The sequence below is a fragment of the Neltuma alba genome, unplaced genomic scaffold (assembly GCF_004799145.2).
Source record: "Neltuma alba isolate B1F8T4 unplaced genomic scaffold, ASM479914v2 tig00011777_pilon, whole genome shotgun sequence".
NCBI classification, from domain to species: Eukaryota; Viridiplantae; Streptophyta; class Magnoliopsida; order Fabales; family Fabaceae; genus Neltuma; species Neltuma alba.
Genome location: NW_021636400.1, coordinates 709,581 through 733,855, shown reverse-complemented (window position 1 = coordinate 733,855; position 24,275 = coordinate 709,581). Strand labels below are relative to the sequence as shown.

Sequence of the window (24,275 nt, the reverse complement as noted above, 5' to 3'; positions counted from 1 at the left end):
AGCTAACTTTCATAATAAATACTAGATAAGGTCTCATCCCATTATCCCTTATCTTATCAAGCATTATCAGGCCTTATCCTGTGCAACGTGCTGATCGGGAATTCATAAGAATTTCAGTCATCGTACATCTTACTTTGAAAGGAGGACGTTGGAAAAATTTTAGAGATTTAAGATTTTTATCTGTAAATAACTTGTCATTTTGATCATTAATTTCCCCTTGTTGATAAGCTATATACAAATAATTAACATGAGTCCCCTTGTACTTGTAACCCAGCAAAACAAATCAACTCGCCACTTCTCCATAGTAGCGAATCAAACACTGACGTCGAAACAAACTGGAAAAGTTGAATCATCCATTAAAATTGGAGCATGAAATTTTAACATTTTCAATTGACATGTCCAACACAACATGAATACAGAAATGATTTAAAAAGAAGTTTAAAAAGAAAAAGAAAAAGAAAGTACACAATCTTCAATGAAGGCTGAACAACTGAGTCCAATTTTGAGATCAAATATCATGAACATTTCAGATGCACCTAGAACATATACAAATCCCATTCTTCCAGCATCAGCAGCATCATGTTCAAATCAAGTTGATGAAGTCAGGTTATCTGATACAAAAATTTTGCCAAAATCCACTCTTGAAACATCACCTGCAGCATCTTCAAACATTTGATGAGGTCAGGTTATCTGATATAAGAAATTCTCAAATCCCATTGTCCCAACATATCCGCAGCAGCATCTTCAAACCGTTATTGAACTGAGATTATCTGATGTTAACGGCTCTGGTCTGTCATAACTGTAGCCTCTGAAGGTAACAGAATTTCTTAAGACTAGTCTAACCGCTGATAGCAAATGTACAAACAAGTGAAGGCACCTCATTAACAAAGACCAAATTATAAAGACCTAAGCACAAATCAAGATTGCCAACTTTCTTAGCGGTAACTGGTGTCATTGCCGAACCAACACATGTCAAGCAAAGCATCTGGCCTTGTTATGTCTATCTGACTAGAAGTTTCTTTCCTTTGAGAAACGTTAGGTGGACCCTGTGAAATGACTTCCTGCTTCATTTCAAGACCTGCTGAAAATGAAAATAGCATGCCAAAAAAATATATCAAAATAAAAATAGAGTCCATGCTAAACAATTAAATAAAACAAATGGCACACTCACCTTTTGCATGTTCAATGAAGTTGGGTTCATCAACTGAGCAGAAGCTAACAGGAGGAGTATAATCTGTAAGAACTGAGGCAGAAGAGTGACCTAAGGGTGAATTTGTATCCCCATGGTGGTCCCATTCTGTCTCAGTTTTAGCCATATTCAGTATGCAGTCATCAGGAGTCTTCCACAATGAATCATTGTATGGGCCCTTGGGAAGCTTGGTGTCGTAGATTATTGATTCTAACAAACCACTACTATCTGGAGTAACAGTACATGACTGGTACTGTTCAACAGGAGAAGACTGAAACATTGTATCAACGGACTCAAGTGAAGGAAGTGGGGATGCATTTGCATCCCAGCTACCTTGTTGAGTTTCTAAATATTGGAGTGAAGGGAGCTCCAACTTCATTGCCTCAGATATGGGCGCTGAAGAAGAGATAGTGCCATTTAAAGCGGCATGGCTGCCATGAAGATTATCACCATGAAACGGATCATTGGTGTCAAGGGACAGATTGCCTGGAGACGGCAAAACAGGAGGTGGCTCAGCAGTATAATCCACAAACTTATCAAACACTGGGATCATACAGCTGCTACTATTGTCCAATCTATTATAAAGCATATCTGACTCCCTAAGGCGTTTCGGAGGGTTTCCGAACAACATAACATCACTATGTGGTGGGCCTACAGTTTGCTCAAACAGACTGCTGTCAGGAATATCTAAAATAGATGGACCATATGGGAGATAACTCCGACTGAAATCATATTGTTTGAAATCCAGTTCTGGGACTTTGAAGTTGCCTCCTTGCGGGATATCAGAGTGTTGGCTGGCTCCACTCATCAAAGTACTCATATTTGGATTTTCTTGACTGCGTACCCGCTGGCATATGTCAGGAGGATAAATTGGCAATCCAGCTCGTTGCAGTCTCTTAATTCTAGTGTTCCAGTAATTCTTTATCTCATTATCTGTACGTCCAGGCAACTGAAACAGAAAAAGAAGGAATGAAGAGAAGAGGAAATAACCAAAAATGAAACAAGATTACATTTTGTTCAATAACACAGACAACACACAAAATGATGTTAATTATACTGAATAAGGCATGCTAGTCAATATATGGTTCTTGCTGCGGTTAATTTTCTGCCCTATCATTCCATTATCTCTTTTCTGTATTCCCCCCTCTTACTCTGTATGAACAAGCAATCGTCACATAATATTTGCCTTGTTTAACAAAAGATCTCTAGATTCTGGGTTGGCAACATGCTTTTTTCCACTTTCTTGGGTAGGGGAAGTGTTTCTAATGCCATAATAGGAATGAGCACGGTAAACGTTTTCTCATTTTCATTGTCTATCTTTATTTTTCACTTTTACTTTCTATCAAGAATGTCAAGACCTATGTTAACTTTCTTATCAGATACTGAGTGCTTTTCTTTACATAGTTTATTAATATATTTAATATTTGTCCAAAAATAATGTATTTGATGTTTACACGGCACAACAACCAAAATGCTTGTCTTGATATCTCGTTTATAAATGTTAATTTGATCTTATATATATAGTAATGTTTATTTTCTATAATGGTCAATGATACTCAGAGAAATGTACAAGAACACTCCAAAAACATTTTTCTTCCTTTTTTTATTTAAAATGCTGAAACATCAGGTGCAACAACCTCAAAGAGGCAGAAGCTCATTATGCTTCCATTTGCAGACCTCAAATCCCTGGTATTCTATGCCTGCTCCTCGCCTTAAAAAGAAAAAAATTAAATATATACATGCATATGCTAGTAACAAAACACCAGAGACATAAACAAGCAAACCCTTTGTCGTGACCACTTGTTCTGATCAGACAAAAAAATAAAGGAAAACTTAGGAAGATACAATAACAGGGAAAAGATGCTTTTTGGATAGAAATTTGACTTTCTAATTTGGAGAAAGAAATAGAAAAGTAGGTCAGCTACAGGAATGCTTGGTCAAAGTCCATGAGCAGCAGGCTGTGAGAGTTACTTTTGAGGTCTTTAAATCCTCACTCTGGCCAAGGGAGGGTATGTGGAGAATTTTGCAGTGTGGTCTGGCCCTTGGGGTGGAGAGTGCCAACCTCTCGAAAGTTTGGCAGCCCTGTTCTGTTTCAGTGAGTCTGTCGTGTGAGTTGTATCGTGTATCCATTGTTGTGATGAAGTTGTATCTTGCGTGTCTCTGTCTGTATCAGAATGGTGTTATCTTACTGTGTTTTAGCTCTTATTTTCATCTGCTGTAAACATATCCCTATTGTTCATTTCCCATTTGTGTGTCTTGTTGCGTAGGAGAGTAGTGTTTTGGGTCCCTGAATGTAATGAGTTTCATCTCTGGCTTTTCTTTTCATTTGTAATCTGTCTTAATATATTACCTCCAGTCCTAAGTATAAGAGCTAGTTGACTAATTTAAGGAGATTAAAAAAATAAGTTAAGTTAGTTATTTGCAATAAATATGTGTTGTCTTTCCTAAAATATCCTTGCTAATCAAGTGTATTGGTTAGAACTACCATTGTTAGAAAGACTATCTTGAAAAAAAAAATACATAAATATGAGAGACAAAGTAGATTAGGGTTTTATATTTAGGACCAAAATAAAAGTCAAACAAAGTCTTATATTAAGGACCGGAGGTAGTATTAAATGTTTAGAAGTTTCTATGTTAGGTCATAACACCCTGCTTCTCAGCCATGGATGGATCAGTGGTACAAGATAATGGTTGAACAAATCAGTTTAAAATAGTCTCCATCATTTTGCACTGCAAATGGGAAGAAATTAAAGAAACTGTCGTCTCCTGAGTCAAAACAGAACTTTCCAATTTTTTGAGAAACTCAAGAAACAAAAGATAGATTAGGTAGGACATTAGAATTATAATTTTTTAAAAAACTAGAAAATCAAAGGAAAAAGTTTCTGCATGTTTCTTACTTCTCAACAATAAATTCAAATTTGAAGATTCCAAAATTCTTTATTTGGTAGTTCAGGCGGTGACAATCCAGAAAGAGCATGCAGCTTAATTGTTTTCTCCATTCAAAAAACGGTTTATTTCCTCAAACAGAAGATTACCTTCCTTGCAAAATATCAAAATACTCATACAATTCTACAATTTATGGGCAACAAAATCTTTTGCATGATCTTATTTAAATTCCACATAATTAGACAGGCATCAAACATGGGCTGAATGTTGTAATATATTGCGAACTACAACCGTAAACAATATTGACTAAGGTAGAGTCCAAGAAACAAACTATAAATTTGCAATCAACAGGAAGGAATGATTTAAACAGATCATAGCAAGATCTCTTGCAGGGACTTTGGAAATTCCCTAAATACAAGCGAATGAATACTACCAAACCATGAAGAAACCATACAGCCTCTTAACACAGACCAAGCAAACTAGCTATTATGCAAAACATCACCACGATTCTCGTTTAGAAACCTAAATGCCCTTAAATCACCACAATACACCAAGGTTTTGTGTGTGTCAGACTATCATCATAAATCAAGGTTAAGGATTCAGTTTCAGAAAGGCACACCATGTTGACTTTCCTAATAGTACATTTTGTTTTATCTGTTCCATTTCTACCCAACTTTTGCCCTCCCAATACTCTCAACAAATAGTTACTTGCCTTTTCCCTTCTTGTTAACTCTATGCAACCTGTTAGTCAAGTGCTTATCAACTCTCAAAAAGTTGATAATAACCAGAAAGCTCAATATGGAGGTAGACTGAAACAAGTATCATCCCCTTGATCAGTCTTAGCTCCTACAACAAAATCCCATGTCATGCCTTCTATACCTAATCGCTATATTACCATGCCATCTAGAATACAAAGAAATTAACAATTACTATACTGAATATAGCAATTAATGTATAGTACAGGGTGGATAAAATGGAACACTTTAAAATATATATATATATATAACATATTGAAATGACATTCTCCACATCAATTCATCTTTAGAGTTAATAGTCACCATTTTTTTTCCATGGAATAAAGTAAGGACATCAAATGCGAACTACTACACAATCAAGCTTCACAACATGATTGAAGCTTAACATGAGCATAATACATGTTGATAAAAAAATTAAATAAGTCATATGGAACCGACCTCTGTTGCCATTCGAGCCCATTTGTTTCCCATCCTAGCATGGAGCTCAATGATTCGACGCTCCTCCTCTTCAGTAAATGCACCCTTTTTTAATTCTGGCCTCAAGTGATTTGCCCATCGTAAACGGCAGCTTTTTCCACAGCGGGCAAGGCCTGAGTGCTTTTGGACTGCATTCCAATTTCCTTCTCCATGTTTTTTGACATAATCTATTAAAATTGCATCCTCTGCTGCTGTCCAAGGGCCTTTCTTCAGAGGTATGTCTCCTCCAACCTCACCTTTGCAACTTGCTTCTTCAACTGCAAACATGGACCGCCGACCTTTGGGCATTTTTGGAGCATCACCTCCACTAATCATGTTACTCACGGTTCTTATTTGATTCAGATTTCTGAGACACAGGAGAAGGATTGAAAAATCACCATAATCAGAATCAGAAAGCATAAAACAAGGAGGAAATTCAGACCACATGCAATATGAGGACTATAATAAACCACATACATTAATAAAAGATATCGCAAACATGAAGCACATGAACAATACATGAAAAACTTCTAGAGCATTAATTGAACATAAGATGCAAGACTTCCTTTCTGTTCCACTTTTAAAAGCTTGCAGTCATCCCTCGTTGGGGTCTTTCTTTAGGTGTTGTTAAACGCTTTAAGGATCATCTTTCGTATTCAGATTTAACTAGTACAGTATAAAAATATATATAAGAGCTGCGGGTTGCCACTAAAAGAGTGTTAGTACACTTCCCAAGGGCAAGCCTTCCCCATTCCCAAGTGCAAGCCTTCCCCGAGTGCTATCATTCTGAATAGTCTTTACTTCAATTTTCAGTTTGGTCTGACTATTACATGTTTACATCCATTCTTTAGTTACCAAAAGGTCTTACGGTCGCCAGACGTAGTTACTACCTCTTTCTCTAGCTGTGAAATATACTGCATCCTACCAACAAAATTCTAGTCAAGTCTTATTTCAACTTGAATCTGGTTAATTTTTAGGCATGTCGTCTGTTTCATCAAAAGCCATCACCTTTTCATACTTGTGCACTATTCTGGCATCAACAGTAACTGCATATCTTCTCCAGACGTCCCTCTATCGGGCCAGTGGACAAAAAATCCTTGAAACTAAAAAAAATTCAGGACAAGTGCTTTACGGAGCGACTGTTTGCCCCTACTTGATCTCTCTGTAGCACTCAGATCGTCTCTTTCCACGCCTTCCCAAGCTTAATCAACACATTTCGCCAAAACCTTCACCGCAGTGAAAGATAGTGCACACAATGGCTTCCCGTGCATTAGAGCCATTTTTCACACTTGCGTTCGCTATCTCAGGTTATCTCGAGGCCTCTTCTATATATATTCCCATTTACATACCTACCAAGTCTTTTTATATGACTTGGGGATGGTTTGAACTAGAAGGAAATTAATGTCGCAATTATGACTATGACGATCCGAAATATATAATGTATTAATGTTTAACCAGATTAAATCCACTTTCATTATTATGCAGTCTAGGGCAAGTTTATGAGCTATTTAATTATTCGTTCAGCATATTCCAAGGAAGCTAAAAGAGGCACCAAAATTGCCAATCAATCAATTAATGCATAAAGTTTAACAAACAGAACATAACTTTACAAGACATGAAAATTTACCCGAACAAATCGAAACGTCACGCCAGTGCACAGCTCAAAAGACTGATTACCTAATCTGGATTCCAGATCTAAAGAAGATCCAGAACAATAAATGTCCTCAGACGGGCGTGGAAAAGAAACCACAACCCAAGAACAAAAAGGGCATAGATAGGCCTCAACCTTCGCAATATGAAAAAACTAAAACCCAATTCAAAGAGAATTCAGGAAGCAGGTCTCGCGAACCACCATTTCTAAATCAAGAAGAAGCAGAGCCGCCCAGTTTCGGTTTGTATGATATAAGCCAGGTAGAATTCAAAGGAAATCGAGCTTCCTTAAAACCCCAGAAAAAGTAAGACAGGGTTAAGGAACTCAAAGCCCACGATTTTCTCGATGCGAAAACTGTAATCAGTGAGGAGGAAGGATCTGAACATGGAAATATAGTACAGAGACGCGTGAAGATGTTGAGTCAGGGAAAGGGATAGAGAGAGAGAACGAGTTTGATGAGTATTTGAGTACTACACTCCGAATCACGGTACCATCAGAGGAAAATGGGGCAATGATTTATTTTTTCATACGGAAAAAACCAGAAAAAGCGAAAAAAGAAGAAAGAAAATACGGAAAGCTACGAAATTGAATGGAAAATTAGATGGTAAAAGTAGAGAAAAAGCAGGAGATGATAGAGAAGGATACGTATGACCAGCTACTTTTTCAATTATTATATATCAAGTCCACTTTTTGATTCTCTTCTCTTGCTTCTCTCTCAAGATCCATGGAGGCCCAAGCCACGAAAAACTCTCTCTCTCTCTCTCTCTCACTTCACGTTTCGCACACACTGAGCTAGAAAGAATGCAGAGGCAGGGGCCATGGAGCAACCTGTTCTCTGTGACTGGATCAAACAAGTGGGCCCCACAATATCAAAGGTGGATATAAACGTGTACCATGCGTATAATTAAAAGAAATAAATTACTTTTTCACGCACATCAATGTCAATTTTACTGTATGAAATTTATAATAATTTTTATTTCTGCATATATATATGATTCAAAATTTGAAATACAGACGATAAAATTTGAATGAAGTATGAAAATATCACGGAGAGAGAAGCACACGAACGTATAGAGCAATAGTAAACTAAATATAAAAAAATGATTAGAAAAAGTCTTAAGATTTTATACATAATGATTATGATTATTATAGTGTATGAAATTTATAATAATGATTATTATCTTTTTGTTTACACACATATAAATGATTCAACATTTAAAGTAAACGTGAAAAAAATCTGAATGAGATAATAGAGAGAGAAAGATACATATGGATAAACACTAAAAAGAAATGTAACAAAAACAAAAACAAAAACTTTACAAAGATTGTCATCTATGGATGATAATGAACTCCCCAAAACTTTGCATAACGTATAGATAGCTGCATTAAATTTTTCTGCGACGAATTTCCACAAATGCTCCTAATTATATAGATAAGTCCTCCTTGTATCAAAAAAAATATACTACCTCCGGTTCATAATTTAAGACGTTGTTTGACTTTTATTTTGATTCTAAATATAAGACTCTAATCGATTTTACCTCTCATATTTATTTATTTTTTTCCAAAATAATCATTTAATAATGGTAGTTCTAGATAACAAATTTGATTAGTAAGAATATTTTAGAAAAAACACTTATTCATTACAAATAATTAATTTAACTAAGTTTTTTAATCTCTCTAAATTAGTTAATTAGGTCTTATAATTAGGACAGAAAGTAATATACTCCTCCGGTTCTTATTATAAGACCCAATTTGACTTTTTATTTGGTCCTAATTATAAGACCCAATCCATTTTCTTTCTTATATTTATGCATTTTTTTCCAAGATAATCCTTCTAATAATGATAGTTTTAGCCAATATACTTAATTAGCAAGATATTTTAGGAATGACAACACTTATTCATTATAAATAACCAATTTAACTTACTTCCTTAATCTCCTCAAATAAGTCAATTGGTTCTTATAATTAGGACCGGAGGAATATAAAAATTTTGTTCATTACTTATCCATAAGGTTTAGAAGGCTCATAGGCACAAGATTTAAAGCGTAAAGAGGTTATGTGCTTGCGAAATTATAATTTAAAGAGTACATAATTGAAAACTGAGTGAATCTATCTTGTCTCAATTATATCGGGACTGGTTGGTTCTGACTCGTTATATTTCAAGATGGGATAAGAGCGGGACAAGATAAAATGAGAATCGAGCAAGGATAAAACACGAGACGACTCTAAAATGTCCATATATTTAATTTTCTTTTTTTAGAGTCTTGGGTTTTCATTCATATTATAAAGGGGTAGATTGTTGTGTGCTTGTGTTGCTTTTATGATGGTATGACTAATTTATATACTCCTCCGATTCTTAATATAAGACCTATTTAACTAATTTGATTAGATTAAGGAAGTTAGATAAGTTAGTTAATTATAAAAAATATAACATGTTTTTCCTAAAATACTATAATCATATTTCTTAATACCTCATCTTTCTCTTCTACTTGATTATGGTTAAAAGGGTATCCATAAGGTATTTAGAGATAATTGATAAATATGAAAAATGAGTCTTATATTTAGGACCAAAACCAACTCACTAATTGAGTCCTATATTAAGGACCGGAGGAGTATAACACACCTTCCTCCACATTTCTTTCAGGTGATGACGGATGAGTGATCACTAGCCATCCCCTGAAGCTTGAAGCTTACAGGCCTTGGGAAATAGAGAGGCAAGCGTAACTGTAAAACAAAGCGAACCAGTTATTCTACATTCAGGGGAAAAAAGAACTAGGTGAAGCAGGTACCTCGGTATTATACACGTGTGTAAAACTGCAAATTAGCATGAAGAATGAAGATGGGGTTTGAAATCCCACGGCTCCTACTCAGCTTCGTCAGTGATTCTATTAGCTCAGTCCTAAATATAAAAGCTAATTGATTTATTTGAGTAAATTAAAAAAATAAGTTAAGTTAGTTATTTGTAATAAATAAGTATTGTCTTTCCTAAAATATCGTTGTTAATCAAATTTATTGGTTAGAACTACTATTATTAGAAAGATTATCATGAAAATAAATAAATAAATATGAGAGATAAAATTTATTAGGATCTTATATTTAGGACTCAAATAAAAATCAGACGAGATCTTATATTAAAAATTAGAGGTAGTAGTTTTTAAGTTTTTCTTTTTACTTTATTAATGCTTGCTTTCACACAGTTCAGTCTTTGCTTTCGGCTTTATGCTAAAACCAAACATGTATGATTATATATAACTCCTGAATTTTCCACAATAGTTGTAGCCTTCTTTAGAAAGTTGGCCATGGTAATTTTAGCGCTGAGAAAACATACCGAATCTTCACAGGTTTGGATCTAAGAGGGTGTTTGACAACTCTTAAAAGTACTTTTAAAAAGTATTTTTCTGTAAAATAAGACAAATTCCTCCACATATTTACTTTATAAACTGTAAAAGTACTTTTAAAATCATGGTTTTGTTTTCATCCAAATACTCCCTAATTGGAAAAGCTTGTTTTCTCTAAAATAGCTGTTTTTTGTTTTGTGAAACTCAATTCTTGAATTTTGTTGGCCCAAAAAAAACTCTTGAATTATGGGCTTGAGACCCGTCTGCGGAGGCCCATTTAATCAAAATTTAAAATCAAAGACTGAAATGAAAAATAAGGAAAAATTAGAGAGAAAATATCATTAATATAAACACCAAGTCAGAGAGCCAAGGAAAGTGAACAACCAATTTATTTTGATACAGCCTATCCACCAACCTCCGTTTCGTTCTCATGTAGCAGTTGACATTTTTAATTCACTATCGCCGTAAAGTTTGACATAGGTGCATAAAACTACCACAACATACAAGTATTATTATAAGGCACCTGTAGGCTAGAACAACAGCCAACAAGTTTACAACAAGTGCCTGTCAAGCCATATTACGACACGCAAGCATTCATGTGAAAAATTATGTATCCTAAATTATATTATAAGAGGTGATTATATATATAAACATAGAAGTATTTATAGGTAAATTTACAAGTGCAAATACATATTTTAACAACAAACAAGAGCAAAATAACAAGTGTGATTAGAGAACTTGACCTAATGGATATAAGTAATTTGACATAAAATTTGTCTCCAATTTAAAACCAAAAAAGAAAAAAAGAAAGAAAGTTGTTCTACTTCCTCAAACTAGTTTTGGGAACTAAATCTGATTTCAAGTTGAGACATTTGTCGAAGTTTTGATTTGGGGTTGGTTATTCTTAAATTAAGGTTACAAACTCAACAAAGAGTCCAACTTGGATTAAGCATAGAGTAACTTGAGGTTGGGAAGGTCAAATTGTCAAGTAGTTTTTATTGGTTTGGGTTGAGAAGAGACTTGATTTGAATTAGAAGACGAGATAGATAATCTTTGCACATAAACTCCAAATACTACCAGGTAAGCGAATAACTCAAGCTATCAGGACTCTTGACTCGAATTAAGAATACTCTTCACTTGAATTAAGAATATATAACATTAAGAACATATGTTTAATTGATTAATTAACTTGATGCCAAAAAAATCAATTAATTATCTTGTGAAACAATTCTTTTCTAATTTTGATATCATTGGTGAGACTCAAAATCATAAAGATAAGATATTTGTTTATGTTTATATGAATATCAAAAATGCGAGCCTGCACCATACTATTAGGAATATTATTCGATATGCTGACTACTTGGTTAGAGAAGGCCATATTGACTTCTCTAATATGGTGTTGGTATTAACTGTATCGAATGGATGTTTATAAATTCTTGGAAGATTAACAAAATATTTGATAGTTGCCTTTGTTTTGGCTAGGATTATTTCTTAACATGTTTTTTCTTCAAATTTTTGCTTGCCTTTGTAACAAAAAGAAATTATATAATGCTTTATCTTGGTCTCTTAATTTGATATAGTATCTTTTTAATCTTCTAGCCTATTACAGTTAGTCTCAAATAACCTTTTTTTTTTGTGAAAATCAATGTTATTTAATTTTTGAAAACTCCACTTAAATATAATATGTGAACATTGGGCGGTATTTTGTCAATATCTTAAATTTCAACATCAACTTTCTTTATTAATGAAATTAATGGTATTAAGGATAAAAGACAAACAATATTTTATAAATAATGAAACATTGTACAAGGTTAAAAAATAAAAAGTGCAATTTTACCTTATATTAAAAAGAAATGAATGAACCTAAAAGTTTATTTTCCATTTTTCTCATCATACGTGTTTGTTTCTTTTCTTTTTTTTTTTCAAACCACTTTCAAGACATAGCAATGGAGGCATTAATTTCAGGAAATTACCACATCACCCTTAAAGAACTACAAGACAATGCCAAAAGCCTAAAGTCAAAGAACGGGCCACCTGCAATTGTCTCACGGGGCCACCATGCCACGAATGGAAAAGAAAACCAGGTATTGATTATTGATGATGCTCCCGTTGTTCTTTTGTGATTATGTATACATGACATAAAAATTATGACATATTCTTCTATATATACATAATGAATGATATGGTTTATTTCTTAACCTCTTTGCAACGCAGGAATCAATCTACTACCTCCGGTCCTTATTATAAGACCTTGTTTGACTTTTTGTTTGGTTCTAATTATAAGACCCCAATCCATTTTGTCTCTCATATTTATGCATTTTTTTTTCAAAATAATCCTTCTAATAATAATAGTTCTAGCCAATACACTTAATTAGCAAGGATATTTTAGGAATGACAACACTTATTTATTACAAATAATTAACTTAACTTACTTCTTTAATCTCCTCAAATAAGTCAATTGGGTCTTATAATTAGGACCGGAGGTAGTATTAATTTAGTACTTCCTTCATTTCATATTGTAAGACAAAATTACTATGATTAATGATTTTAAATTTACAAAACAATTTGTAAAATGTGAAAAGTAATTAATCTTATTGTACCTAAGATACCCACTTCATTTATTAGTAGGTCACGGTGAGAGTCTACTTCACTAGTTTTAGAATATATTTGGAAAGTCCACAAATTTTATAGAGAATTAGAATTGGATGGATAAAAAGGAGAGTAAAAAGCAAAAACGTTCCTCTTTCCGTTGCTTTTGATAAGCTACAATTTTAAAAATAGGTATGTTCTTTCTTTTTTTTTATAAGCTATGTTTTGAAGATATCTAAACACTGTTTAATGCATTTTTTCTATTCTTAGCCCCCAAATACTTATATGTCTTTTTTTTTCATTTTTTTTTTACGCATCATCACTTATCTTTTTTACCACTCATTCTCTTTTATAAATTAAAAAAACTTGTGAGGAGGCAAGAAAAATCTGGCTACATATATGTTCAAGTATTAACACTCATATTTTCTTTAATATGATTCTTAATGAACGGATGTTGTATAATTCGAGTAGTAAAGTTGTGGTACATGATTGTATCAAGTGGAATATTGTTTTTGGTTACATGCGTTGGTTTCTCTAGTTTTTGGAGAAACAAAGTTTTATTCGATGGCGATCTTGAAGTGAACAGGATCTCTATGAATGCTATTTGGAAGTATGTTGATTCAATGAAAGGAGCCTCTCTGCTAGGAGATGGAGGAGTTTTGAAGAGTTGGAGGTTTATAGGGTGGAAGCCTTCAGATCCTGGGTGGATCAAGTTGAATATAGGTAGTGCTGTCGAGGGTCAACTTGGGTTTGCAGGCTATGGTGGGTTACTCAAAAATGAGAAGGGAGAATAGTTAGGAGATTTTGTGAATAATTTGGGTAAATGTACAGCAATTGGGGCAGAACTTTGGGGTGTTTGGTCAGGATTTTTATTGTTGGCCCATAAGAACTATAGGAAGGTTATGATATAATCTGATTCTCTTACTCGAGTCATGATGTTGAATGACTTGTTTGCATAAAATAAGGCCAATAATAGATTTGAGTCATATACAAAGAATGGTTGATGATTCTTAGGATATACAAGTTATACATACATATCGAGAGTGGAATTCCAACCCTGATTGGCCTGTTAATTGGGGTTTATCGTGTGTAGTTGGCTTATGGTAGATGAATGATCCTCCTAAAGGATTACAGATGTTACTGTATAGAGATCCTATGGGTTTTACTTGCCCGAGACTTGTTTCGTTGAATAGTTGTTGATTTGAACGTTTTTGCTTCTTTATACAAAAAAAAAAACCTTAATTGAAAATGACAAGATAAATGTGTAATTTTATTCCTGATCTCATTTCTCATACGCAATTTTATCTCTGATCTTTTTAGTATTGCAATTAGTTTCAGTCAAATCTTTTTTTTTCCCCCCAATTTTATCTCTATCTTTTTTTGTGTAATTTTACCATTAAAAAGATTAGGAGGTAAAATTGTACCTGAGAAATACTATCAAAGATACAATTACACTCTTGTCCAAAAAGATATGCTCTTTATCCTTTATATCTAAATATGTTATCCTTTTTCATGAGACGTTTAAAAATCTCCATTACAAAATTTATTACCTAAAGACATTCAAAATTCGTTTAATGACGCAAGTGCAACTCTTTTTCAGTTATATATGATTTCTTTTTGATTATGTGCAAAATAAACAACATTTGAATATAACTAAAATATATTACATATAACTGAAAGTAAATTGCCCCCATTTGTACTTGCTCAAAAACTTGAGCTTTCATGACTTCGGAAGATAAATTTTCAGCAAATAATGGCTGATGCCCTGTCGCGGGAATCATGTTTCTCACTTCTTAGGATTGAGATAGTGAACGACAATAGCGACGTCGTCGACTTCGTTATTTTCGTCTGTGGGCCTCACCTGTGGACCCCATTTTTTCCGGCAAGACAAAAAAAATGTTAGCTTGAACTTTGAAAACAAAACAAAAAAGCTTCTCATAGAAATGAGAAAGTGCTTCTTTTTGAAGCGGTTTCGAATTCCCATTATCGACGACGATGGAGCGTCACCCCCCTCCTCCCATCTCTTTGCCCAACGTCACCGATCTCTCTCCTCTGTTGCTAGGGTTTCTCGACGAGCATTTCTCAACCCACCAAGATTTGTCCCTCAATGCTTCTCTGCTCTCTTCCTCTTTGGGCCAACAATGCAAGGAACTGGACACCCAGCTCGGGAACCTGCAGAATGATGTCACCAAACGCGCCGTTTCGTGGATTTCTCGTTCGTTTTCGGCTAAATCAGCTCTTGATGAGCTCAACCGCAACATGCAAAATCTCAGCCTTCGCACTTCTAGACGTCAGTGTATTCTATTTTATTCACATTATATACTTTGGTTCCAACGTTTCTGAAACTCCTTGCTAACGCTAGTTTTATTTCTTTGAATTTTTAGACGGGGTTGGTTCGAAGAAATTTCAAAAGGTTTTGAATGAGGACCTTCCTCGATTGGCAAAGGAATTGAAGCGAATTGAGTCTATACGCAGTTATGTCGGTGAGTTGCAAGACTCTGTATGTTCCCCCCCCCCCCCTTTGGGTTCAGCTATTGTTATTGATCTGCAAGATTTAAATTTCAATCTTGACGTGCTCTTCATTCTAGTTGTCTGCTCCTTTTTCTTTTACCTGGGGCCAATTTCTTGTTAGTTCGTCGGTGCTCTTCTTTGGGTCTTCAAGAAGTTCCGTCGGGATACAAAAATTTGTTTTTGGCTTTATTAATTTCGCCATGGTACTAGATACTTGTGTATTTTTTCCCTCGAACATTGATTTATGAAATCGTCGTTCTTTTATTTCGACATTATATGTACTCTGTAGTCTCGTTAATTTCAATATGATGTTCTTAATTAGAATACCAGCAGTCAATAATTTGTATAAGCATATCTATGTATTAACATTGTTCATTTTGCTCTTGTAAACAAATCACCAGTGGCTTTTTGATCTTTATTGCATCTTGTCCTCGCTATCTGTAAAGTTTTCCCAACTTATTGTCTCAGAGACTGCTCTACAGTTGGAAGCTCTCGTTGGAGATCTTGAAGATGCTGCACTTTTTGTTATGGCTTGCCGCCCTGGGAATTTATTTTCAAAGAGGATTTCAGATTGGTCAGTCTCAATGGTAACAAGTTTCTCTGCCTGTAATTTGTTAAATGCATATTGGAATAGCAAGTTAATTTTAGTGATGGATTGTTAGACAAAAATGTGCTTTGCTTTGCAGGATTCTGCTAGAAAGCATGATAAGTTGCTTCAGGCCATAAAAGCAATGAATGATATTGAACAAGTGTTAGAGACAGTTGTGAAATTCCACTCTCATTGGCATAGTATTGTGAGGTCTATTGACAATAGAGTAGGCAAAATATTGGCTTCTCTTCGTCCACAAGTTTTTTCAGATCACCGAGCTCTTCTTGCTTCTCTTGGTTGGCCACCAAAATTACTTACCTCAAATGTTGGAAATGGACAAATCACATGTATTCCTAACCCACTTGTTCTAATGCAAGAAGAAAAAAGGAGAAGTTATTCAGAAAGTTTCATAGCACTCTGTGCTTTGCAACATCTGCAAAGAAGAAGGGAAGATAGACAGCATAATTTTGTGAAACAAAAGAAGCACAATATGCAGCTTTGGGCTATTGATGAGCTGGTTTCTCCTATTGCATCAAGGATGGAACACCATTTTGCCAACTGGATTGAGCAGCCAGAGTATATATTTGCTCTGGTTTACAAAGTTAGTAAAGATTTTATTACAGGGGTTGATGATGTCTTGCAGCCCCTAATTGACAGGGCAAGACTCATCAGTTGTAGTGCTAAAGAAGCATGGGTCTTTGCAATGGTTCAAGTGCTTTCTTGCTTTCTAGAAAAACGAATTTTCTCTTTGCTTGCTGACAGATACAAAGTAAAGCTTATGAAACTTGATGCTATATCCTCATGGCTTCACTTGATAGACCTTATTGTTGCGTTTGATAAACACATGCAATCTCTTGTTAATCTAGACACTGGTATCTTCTTGATAGAGTCTGAAAAGATTGATGGGCTCTCAAGAGGTATATCTGTTCTAACAATATTCTGCGATAGGCTGGATTGGCTCAGGCTTTGGGCAAAAATAGAATTCAAAAATGCCTGGAAGAAGCTTAAAGTGGAGCTAAAAGAGGAGAAGATGTGGATGATTGATAATAAATCTACATCTGGGTTTGACAGGGATTTGGATTCTGTGCATCGTATACTTTCTACTGCAGAAGACCACAGAGCTCCTCCTATTGTGGAAGTTTTCCTTAAAATTGTTTGGGAAATGACTGAACGCTGCCAAACTATGCCATCTATAATATCACGTGCGCGATTTATTAGATCCACTGCAGGAAAATTCCTCTGGTGTTTCTTTAAGATATTGCTCTTGCGGTTCAAGACCACCGAATTGCATCCTGATGATCCTGACGAAGATGCTATCGTTAGAATATGTGGATTAGTAAATGCTGCCAGATATATTCAAACTAAACTGCGAGAATGGGGTGACAGTTTGGAATTTTTAGAGTTGAAAATTGCTGAAAATGAGTCTAGCAAGCCCATAGAAGATGATGCAATGGATAGCAGTTCCTTTTATAGTGAAGAAATAAGAAGCTTGTCTGAAATGGAAATTAACTGGCTCATGGAGATTATTGCAGCCATTCTTCGTCAGTTTGAACTCGTTTCTTGGGAATATGTTAAAAATAAAGATCATTTTGAGCAAGACCAAGATGACAAAAATATAGTTGGTTTGACACAGGCAATTGATTTAACAGTCTCTACTGATTTCGTTGAAGCTCTGGATGCTCTAAAAAGTTGGCTTCGTGTTGTGAGGATAAATCTCAACTCAAAGGATTTCTCAGATTTGTGGAGAAGCCTTGCAGACGGTCTAGATCATTACATTTCTCGCAGCTTTGCCACAAATGAAATCTGCTTCTCTTGTAAGGGGATCCATCAGTTTGAAGCTGACATGCAAGCACTTCTCTTTGTTTTTCAACCTTTTTGTGCCCGTCCTCAAGCATTTTTTCCCTGTATTAAAGAGATTCTTAAGCTTTTAAAACTGAAAAAAGAAGAGGTAAAGCAATTGCAGGCTGTTTTATCCAATGGTGAAAATAGAGCAAGATGTTTGCGTCCTCTCGGCATTTCACATCTATCAGTCAATCAGGTTGCTCAAGTTCTGAGGAACAGAAATTTTGCATCTGCAATAAAGTGAGGTTGATCGAAGGGCAAGTGAAAGAACTTCCCACTTGTATCTTCCATGACAAAAACATCACCCTATTTCAGTGATAAAAATGTCACTGAACTCAACAATGAAATTCCTGTCATACATGCCCATTGGATTCGAGTAGGTAGGTGGAGCAGGTTAGCAAGATACCAATTTTTAATGCGTTGGAAGCAAAAGGCTGATTGGGGAGTCAGAAAGCTTGTCTGAGTCCTTCTCCCGCCTTTCAACTGCCGCGATGGAGGGTTGTAGGGTTGTACCGAGAAAACCCATGAAGCGAAATTGTCCGTTTTAAAAGGCGGGCAAAAAAAAAAAAAATTGATACTTCACAATCACTCCAGATTCCATGAATTCTTTATGTGGATAGAACTACGGCAAACAGCATTCTCTTGCTGATCTGATCATTCTCTTTTCGAAGGGGATGGTATCCATGTAGATGTCAGAGTTAACCTTGTGTTCTTGCAGTATGGGGATATCGTGTTATGTGACTCGGAAAAATGAAGAGCCAACTTTAGTGCTGCTAGCTTGCTAGATTTACGGCTTAAAACATATTGCTCCTACCAACCAGGTGGGCGATTTTGTAAACCAAGATTGTGCGTAGCATTCAAACGGCAACATCAAGAGCAAATTTTGATAGCTCCAATTTCTGGAATTCTTTTAGAAAGACAAATACAATAACTTCTCTTACGTTCGTACACTGCTCTTATACAGGCACACTTGGTGCATTGGTCTAGTAGCAAAGTAGTCCCCTTCTATCTCCACAAAGCTAGTGTGGCCTCCTTTCTCATTAAAAAAAAAAGCCTAGCCAGGAGAAGTACTCCCATGAGAAATGAGTATTCCAAACTTTTGTTGAGCACTGTACCTAATTTTTTTGAATTTAATTAAGTTAATTAGCGAGATCTTATATTTAGAATATTTAGAACACCAGAGAGAAACATATTTTGTAATTTATGATTAGAATATGACTCTGTAGATTTTAAAAAATATTGATGCTTGTTATGTATGAGTGGGTTAATTGTGAATAAAATGGGACGTGAATTAGAAAAGTAATTAAAACTATAGAAGCAGTGACCTCCACTAAAAATAATGCACATTGTATTCCCAGTAAATCATTAAAAATAACAAGAAGGCGACATGCAGCCATTTCAGCTTGACTTTTTTACTTTTGTTTCCCGCTTTCCACAGCCACAAACGTCCAATTATTTTTTTTTTTTTGGGCCTTCCCCTTCATCCCGTCTTTTCGTTATATGCTTCCTTTGTGCGGATGATTTACACTATATCTGGCTTAATTTAAAAAATATTATACTCTTCCGGTCCTTATTATAAGACTCCATTTGATTTTTTATTTGGTCCTAATTATAAGACCCCAATCCATTTTGTCTCTTATATTTATGCATTTTTTTCCAAGATAATCCTTCTAATAATGATAGTTTTAGCCAATATACTTAATTAGCAAGGATATTTTAGGAATGACAACACTTATTTATTATAAATAACTAACTTAACTTACTTCCTTAATCTCCTCAAATAAGTCAATTGGGTCTTATAATTAAGACCGGAGGAGTATTATATAAGATAAATATGTGAAAACAGTTTTATTTTTTAAAGCATAAAATTATTTTTTTTGGAAATGATCTCAAATAACTACTCAATTGCTGACGATAAGACTCATATTATATATGAGCGAAAATATAAATTTAAATTCTCCAATAATATAAAAATAATCTCATTCGTCCCTAATGAATAATTATCTTTGTAACTGCCTCACTTCTATCTCAGAATTGTTTTTTTAAAGATGTAATTGGTTTTGAAATTGAGATTAAAAAGTACTCCTCCGGTCCTAATTATAAGACCCAATTGACTTATTTGAGGAGATTAAGGAAGTAAGTTAAGTTGGTTATTTATAATAAATAAGTGTTGTCATTCCTAAAATATCCTTGTTAATTAAGTATATTGGCTAAAACTATCATTATTAGAAGGATTATCTTGGAAAAAAATGCATAAATATAAGAGACAAATGGATTGGGTCTTATAATTAGGACCAAATAAAAAGTCAAATTGGGTCTTATAATAAGGACCGGAGGAGTATATATAATAAAATGTTTGTATAAATTCTAGGATGCTAAAAATATATAACACTCGTGATATAGCAATAATCACAAAATTAACAAATAAAAAATCACAAAAAAAGATCTTAAAAATAGAAAAATTACAATTAGAGGCATGTTACAATATTATTATTTATTTTGATAATAATTGATAAGCAAACGATAACAATTTTTGTGAACAGTTCTTGCATATAATTTTTCAATTTTTAAGATTTTTTTTAACGATTTTCTCAATAATAAATGGGAACTCTATTGCAGAACTAAATGAATTAAGATTTTCTCAAACATGTTCCTTAAAATATACCCAAGGATTTGCATTGAAAAAAAGTATATGCATGCATTGGCAAAAAAAACTTCCACGGATTCATTTGAAGCTAAACTTTTAATGACTTTGTAGTCTTTATAACAAAACTTCTACTCCATTTAATTTATAAATATTAAGAAAATTAGTTAACTTATTTATTAGTAATAAATATATGTTGGTTTCTTTAGAATATCACTTTTATCGTTTTATCCATTGATGAAAACATTCTTTAATATATATAATTAATAGTTATAATTTAGAAAAAAAATTAAAGTAGATTGAAATATTATATTTAAGATTAAAACAAATTTTTCAATTAGCTTTTATATTTTAGGATTATAAGGAGTATTTTATTCCATTGCTTTTGGATCTTGTAGTAAATTTAGATGTGGGTATTATCTAAAAGTGCAATTTTTTTTTTAAAGAATGATTAAATCATATAGAAGTGTAGCGAATAAGGTAAATCAGAAGAGTGGGCGGCCGCGGCTCCCACGATAAAAAGGAAGCTTCATATATAAATCTGGGAAGAATCTTAAATGATGTATTGAAAATGACATTTTGATTAATACTGAAATTGACACTCAATAATCAATCAATATATTATAATTAAATACTACCTCCGGTCCTAATTATAAGACCCAGTTGACTAATTTGAGGAGATTAAGAAACTTAGTTAAGTTAGGTATTTGTAATGAATAGTTGTTTTTTTCTAAAATATCCTTGCTAATCAAATTTGTTATCTAGAACTACCATTATTAAAGGACTATCTTAAAAAAAAAGGATAAATATGATAGACAAAGTAGATTGGGGTCTTATATTTATGATCAAAATAAAAGTCAAACAAGATCTTATATTAAAGACTGGAGGTATTACAATATATTGCTACTATATATTACCCTTAATTCATTTTAATTTTTTAAACTTTCTAGATCTAGATGCGAATATAAATTTTGATGTTCCAACATATTACAATTCGAGTAATATTCTTTTTTTTGTTTTTAACGAGGACACCAGGACAGGAAGAATTAAACCTACCTAAATTCCCTGGTAAATCTAGCAGTTAATAATTATTAATATATAAAAAAAAGGCAACAATAATTAATAACTGTGGTTGTGGAATAAAGATAAGACATAAATTGAGTAGTGGTAATAATCATATCATAATTGAAAATTATAAGGTTAAAATTCCTCGTATCTATAATTGATTGACACCCACAAACTTATGATGTTAAATCATAAGATGAAGAAACCATTAAAAAAAAATTAACCGTACAAGATGCTTGTAATTATTTATATAAATAAATACAAATATAAATGCCATTGTTGGATTAGATGTTATATAATTGATAGGAAAATATAAGTGATGGATAATAATAGAACAAGAATCTCTGGTTACTCCACTAATCATCCTTGACATGTAAAAACACTAATTAAAGTGGGAGATATGAAACAAAGTTGAGTTCCACTACTTCCACCTACCCTCTTCTTAATCATTCAATTTTAGTTTAAATTTCTTGTTAATTTTGTTAATTACTTTCTCATAATATTCTTTTCTCTTTTTTTCCTCTTTCTTTTTCTCTTTTTTCTTTTCCTTTTTTTTTTCTTTTTCTTTGTTCCCTTCGGAAGCATCTTTGAGGCACTTCACAACTTGCCCATTATTCATTGTATCCAACTAAACAAACAAATTGAAAAAAATAAATTAATGATTCTGGTGCAAAACAGGTGTATTGAATATATATATATATATATATTCAAAATAATTTATTAATTAAACAAATATTAGTTCATGAATACATCAGCAACACAGATATATATTATTTTATTTTATATTTCTTCTTTATTATGCAGCCGAAAGACTTCCGCCAAGAACCATTAACAGAAGATCGAGCAATACTGAATTAATCAATAGAGCAAAAATAATTTTGAATGTTAATTCAGTATAATACCATTAGATATTATAAAGATCATACAATACATAAAATACATGACACTGAATTAATATTTTTATCACTAAACTTATTTGGTGATAAAATTTTGTGTAGGGAAGATGGAATAATTATAATAATGTGTAATAAGAGATTAGTTATTGTACTGTTAAGTATTTAACAAGTGATCCACATGCTCCGATATTTTCATTTATCTTGATGAAAATTTTGGACTTTTTTATGAGCACAAAGGCAGTTAGAAAATACAAAATTCAGAAAAGGAAAAAAGAAAGAAATTGAGAAGAGAAGAAGATGAACCTTCACTTACTCATCCAGATATCTCTGAACATTGATCATCAAGACATTATTGGCATATGTGGAAAATTCTTTTACACACATAGATATAAATCTCAGTGTATCTTAAGCTATGATCCAAAAGAGCCTAGATAATTAAAAAAACAAAATTAAGAAAAAGATAAAAGAAAAGAAAACAAATTCAATTGTTGGAAGTCACTTCAATTATGTTTAGATACTTTGATCTGTACTATTATCCTGTTTCATGACAATGAAATTGTTCGGAATACATGTCTAAAGGCAAAACCCGGTTTCAAAAAGCTAACCTTTATATGCACACTTCACTTGTGAGACTCTTCGATGTGGAATTTATAACAAAAATTGGGATGACAGATTAAAAGAAACGATAATAAAGGCATTTCCAATAAGATTGAACCGAGAAAATTCACAGACTACACTGAAATCGAGTTGGATAATACTGCTTGGCGAAAAATCACCCCATAACATAATTAATAACAAGTAGACTAGAGACGATATTGATTCACATTAATTTCTTTTGAATTTACATCAAAATTGCATATCTCATGCTATCACTAACCATTAGATGATTCATCTCAGAAATATGTGCAAAATGATCAGCAGAAGATGAAGAGAGCCAAACTCCATCAGAAGCAGCAGAACCTCCATTAACATGAGGACTAGAAACACAAGACAGAATAGAAATGGGAGCTTGAAGAATACAATATATTATCACAGAAAACCCACCATGCCTTCTTCTTCTTCCTCCTCCTCCTCTTGCTTGATGATGACCACCTTCGTCCGCTTCTGCTATTTCTCTGTCATGCCCAAACATTCCTGCAGTACTATCAACCACCATGTTCTCATCTGCAACCCTAGAACTCTTCTTTACGTTCTCTAGAAGACGCCACATGATGATCGATCTTCTTCAGTACTCTATATCGCTGAACTGTGTCTGCTGTATTATATATAGGGTTTTGAAGAACTGATGAATATATATAGTTCTTAAGATTGAAGTAAGTGTACTGTATATGGAATTAATTAATACATGTGAAAAGAAAATAATGGGGTTGGAATGGAAGGGACTTTCGATAATGGCATTTTGGTGGTGGTGTTGCTAGTGCTTGTGCCTATCACAAAAGTGATATATATATATATATATATATATATATATATATATCACTGTCTTTTAGCTTTCATTTTTCCGTTCTTTTTCTTTTATTCAAAAAATTTTCAATCGACGATTTTGATCAGACTTTGTTCGGAATTATAACATAAACTGATAATCCCTCATATATATATATATGTGTGTGTGTGTATAGATTTGAAGATTATATTTGAGCCTTAATTACTGTATAATAATAAGTTTAAACAAAATTGATGAGAATTATTAAAGAAATTATATATAATTGAATTAATCTTCTCTTGTGGTTAGTGGGTGGGACGATGGAGTTTATAAGTTGTATAGAGAGAAAGAGCAAGTTGGGGACGGAGATGTGTGAAGTCTATATCAAAGCCCCAACTTGCCGACAAAACTGAATCATTGCACGAAACTCTGTTCTCTACT

General features: G+C 33.6%; 3 protein-coding genes across 3 annotated transcripts; 1 reads left to right on the top strand and 2 right to left on the bottom strand.

Annotated features, from left to right (window-relative positions):
- Positions 1–935: 935 nt before the first annotated feature.
- Positions 936–7,659, bottom strand: LOC114717845 (transcription factor GAMYB-like). Its single transcript, XM_028903054.1, has 4 exons — positions 6,914–7,659; positions 5,269–5,653; positions 1,172–2,138; positions 936–1,081 (listed from the first exon to the last, which is right to left on the bottom strand). Exons 2-4 carry the CDS (start codon positions 5,620–5,622, stop codon positions 936–938), a joined length of 1,467 nt encoding a protein of 488 aa, XP_028758887.1. The 5' UTR covers positions 5,623–5,653; positions 6,914–7,659.
- Positions 7,660–14,859: 7,200 nt separating this feature from the next.
- On the top strand, positions 14,860–18,050 carry LOC114717844 (RINT1-like protein MAG2L). The gene is made up of 4 exons (XM_028903053.1): positions 14,860–15,154; positions 15,249–15,347; positions 15,844–15,962; positions 16,062–18,050. Exons 1-4 carry the CDS (start codon positions 14,860–14,862, stop codon positions 18,048–18,050), a joined length of 2,502 nt encoding a protein of 833 aa, XP_028758886.1.
- A 4,955-nt stretch (positions 18,051–23,005) lies between these two features.
- LOC114717809 (uncharacterized) lies at positions 23,006–23,695 on the bottom strand. The gene has a single exon (XM_028903006.1). It carries the CDS (start codon positions 23,619–23,621, stop codon positions 23,253–23,255), a length of 369 nt encoding a protein of 122 aa, XP_028758839.1. The 5' UTR covers positions 23,622–23,695; the 3' UTR covers positions 23,006–23,252.
- Positions 23,696–24,275: the final 580 nt, after the last annotated feature.

Excerpts from the sequence above, each read along its gene's own strand:
- LOC114717845 (XM_028903054.1), bottom strand. The coding sequence starts at position 5,622 with ATGATTAGTGGAGGTGATGCTCCAAAAATGCCCAAAGGTCGGCGGTCC. Across the intron at positions 2,139-5,268 it reads GGGCTCGAATGGCAACAGAG|TTGCCTGGACGTACAGATAA; the intron begins GTCGGTTCCATA and ends TTTCTGTTTCAG. Across the intron at positions 1,082-1,171 it reads CTTCATTGAACATGCAAAAG|CAGGTCTTGAAATGAAGCAG; the intron begins GTGAGTGTGCCA and ends TTTCATTTTCAG.
- LOC114717844 (XM_028903053.1), top strand. The coding sequence starts at position 14,860 with ATGGAGCGTCACCCCCCTCCTCCCATCTCTTTGCCCAACGTCACCGAT. Across the intron at positions 15,155-15,248 it reads CAGCCTTCGCACTTCTAGAC|ACGGGGTTGGTTCGAAGAAA; the intron begins GTCAGTGTATTC and ends TTGAATTTTTAG. Across the intron at positions 15,963-16,061 it reads CAGATTGGTCAGTCTCAATG|GATTCTGCTAGAAAGCATGA; the intron begins GTAACAAGTTTC and ends TTTGCTTTGCAG.
- LOC114717809 (XM_028903006.1), bottom strand. The coding sequence starts at position 23,621 with ATGTGGCGTCTTCTAGAGAACGTAAAGAAGAGTTCTAGGGTTGCAGAT.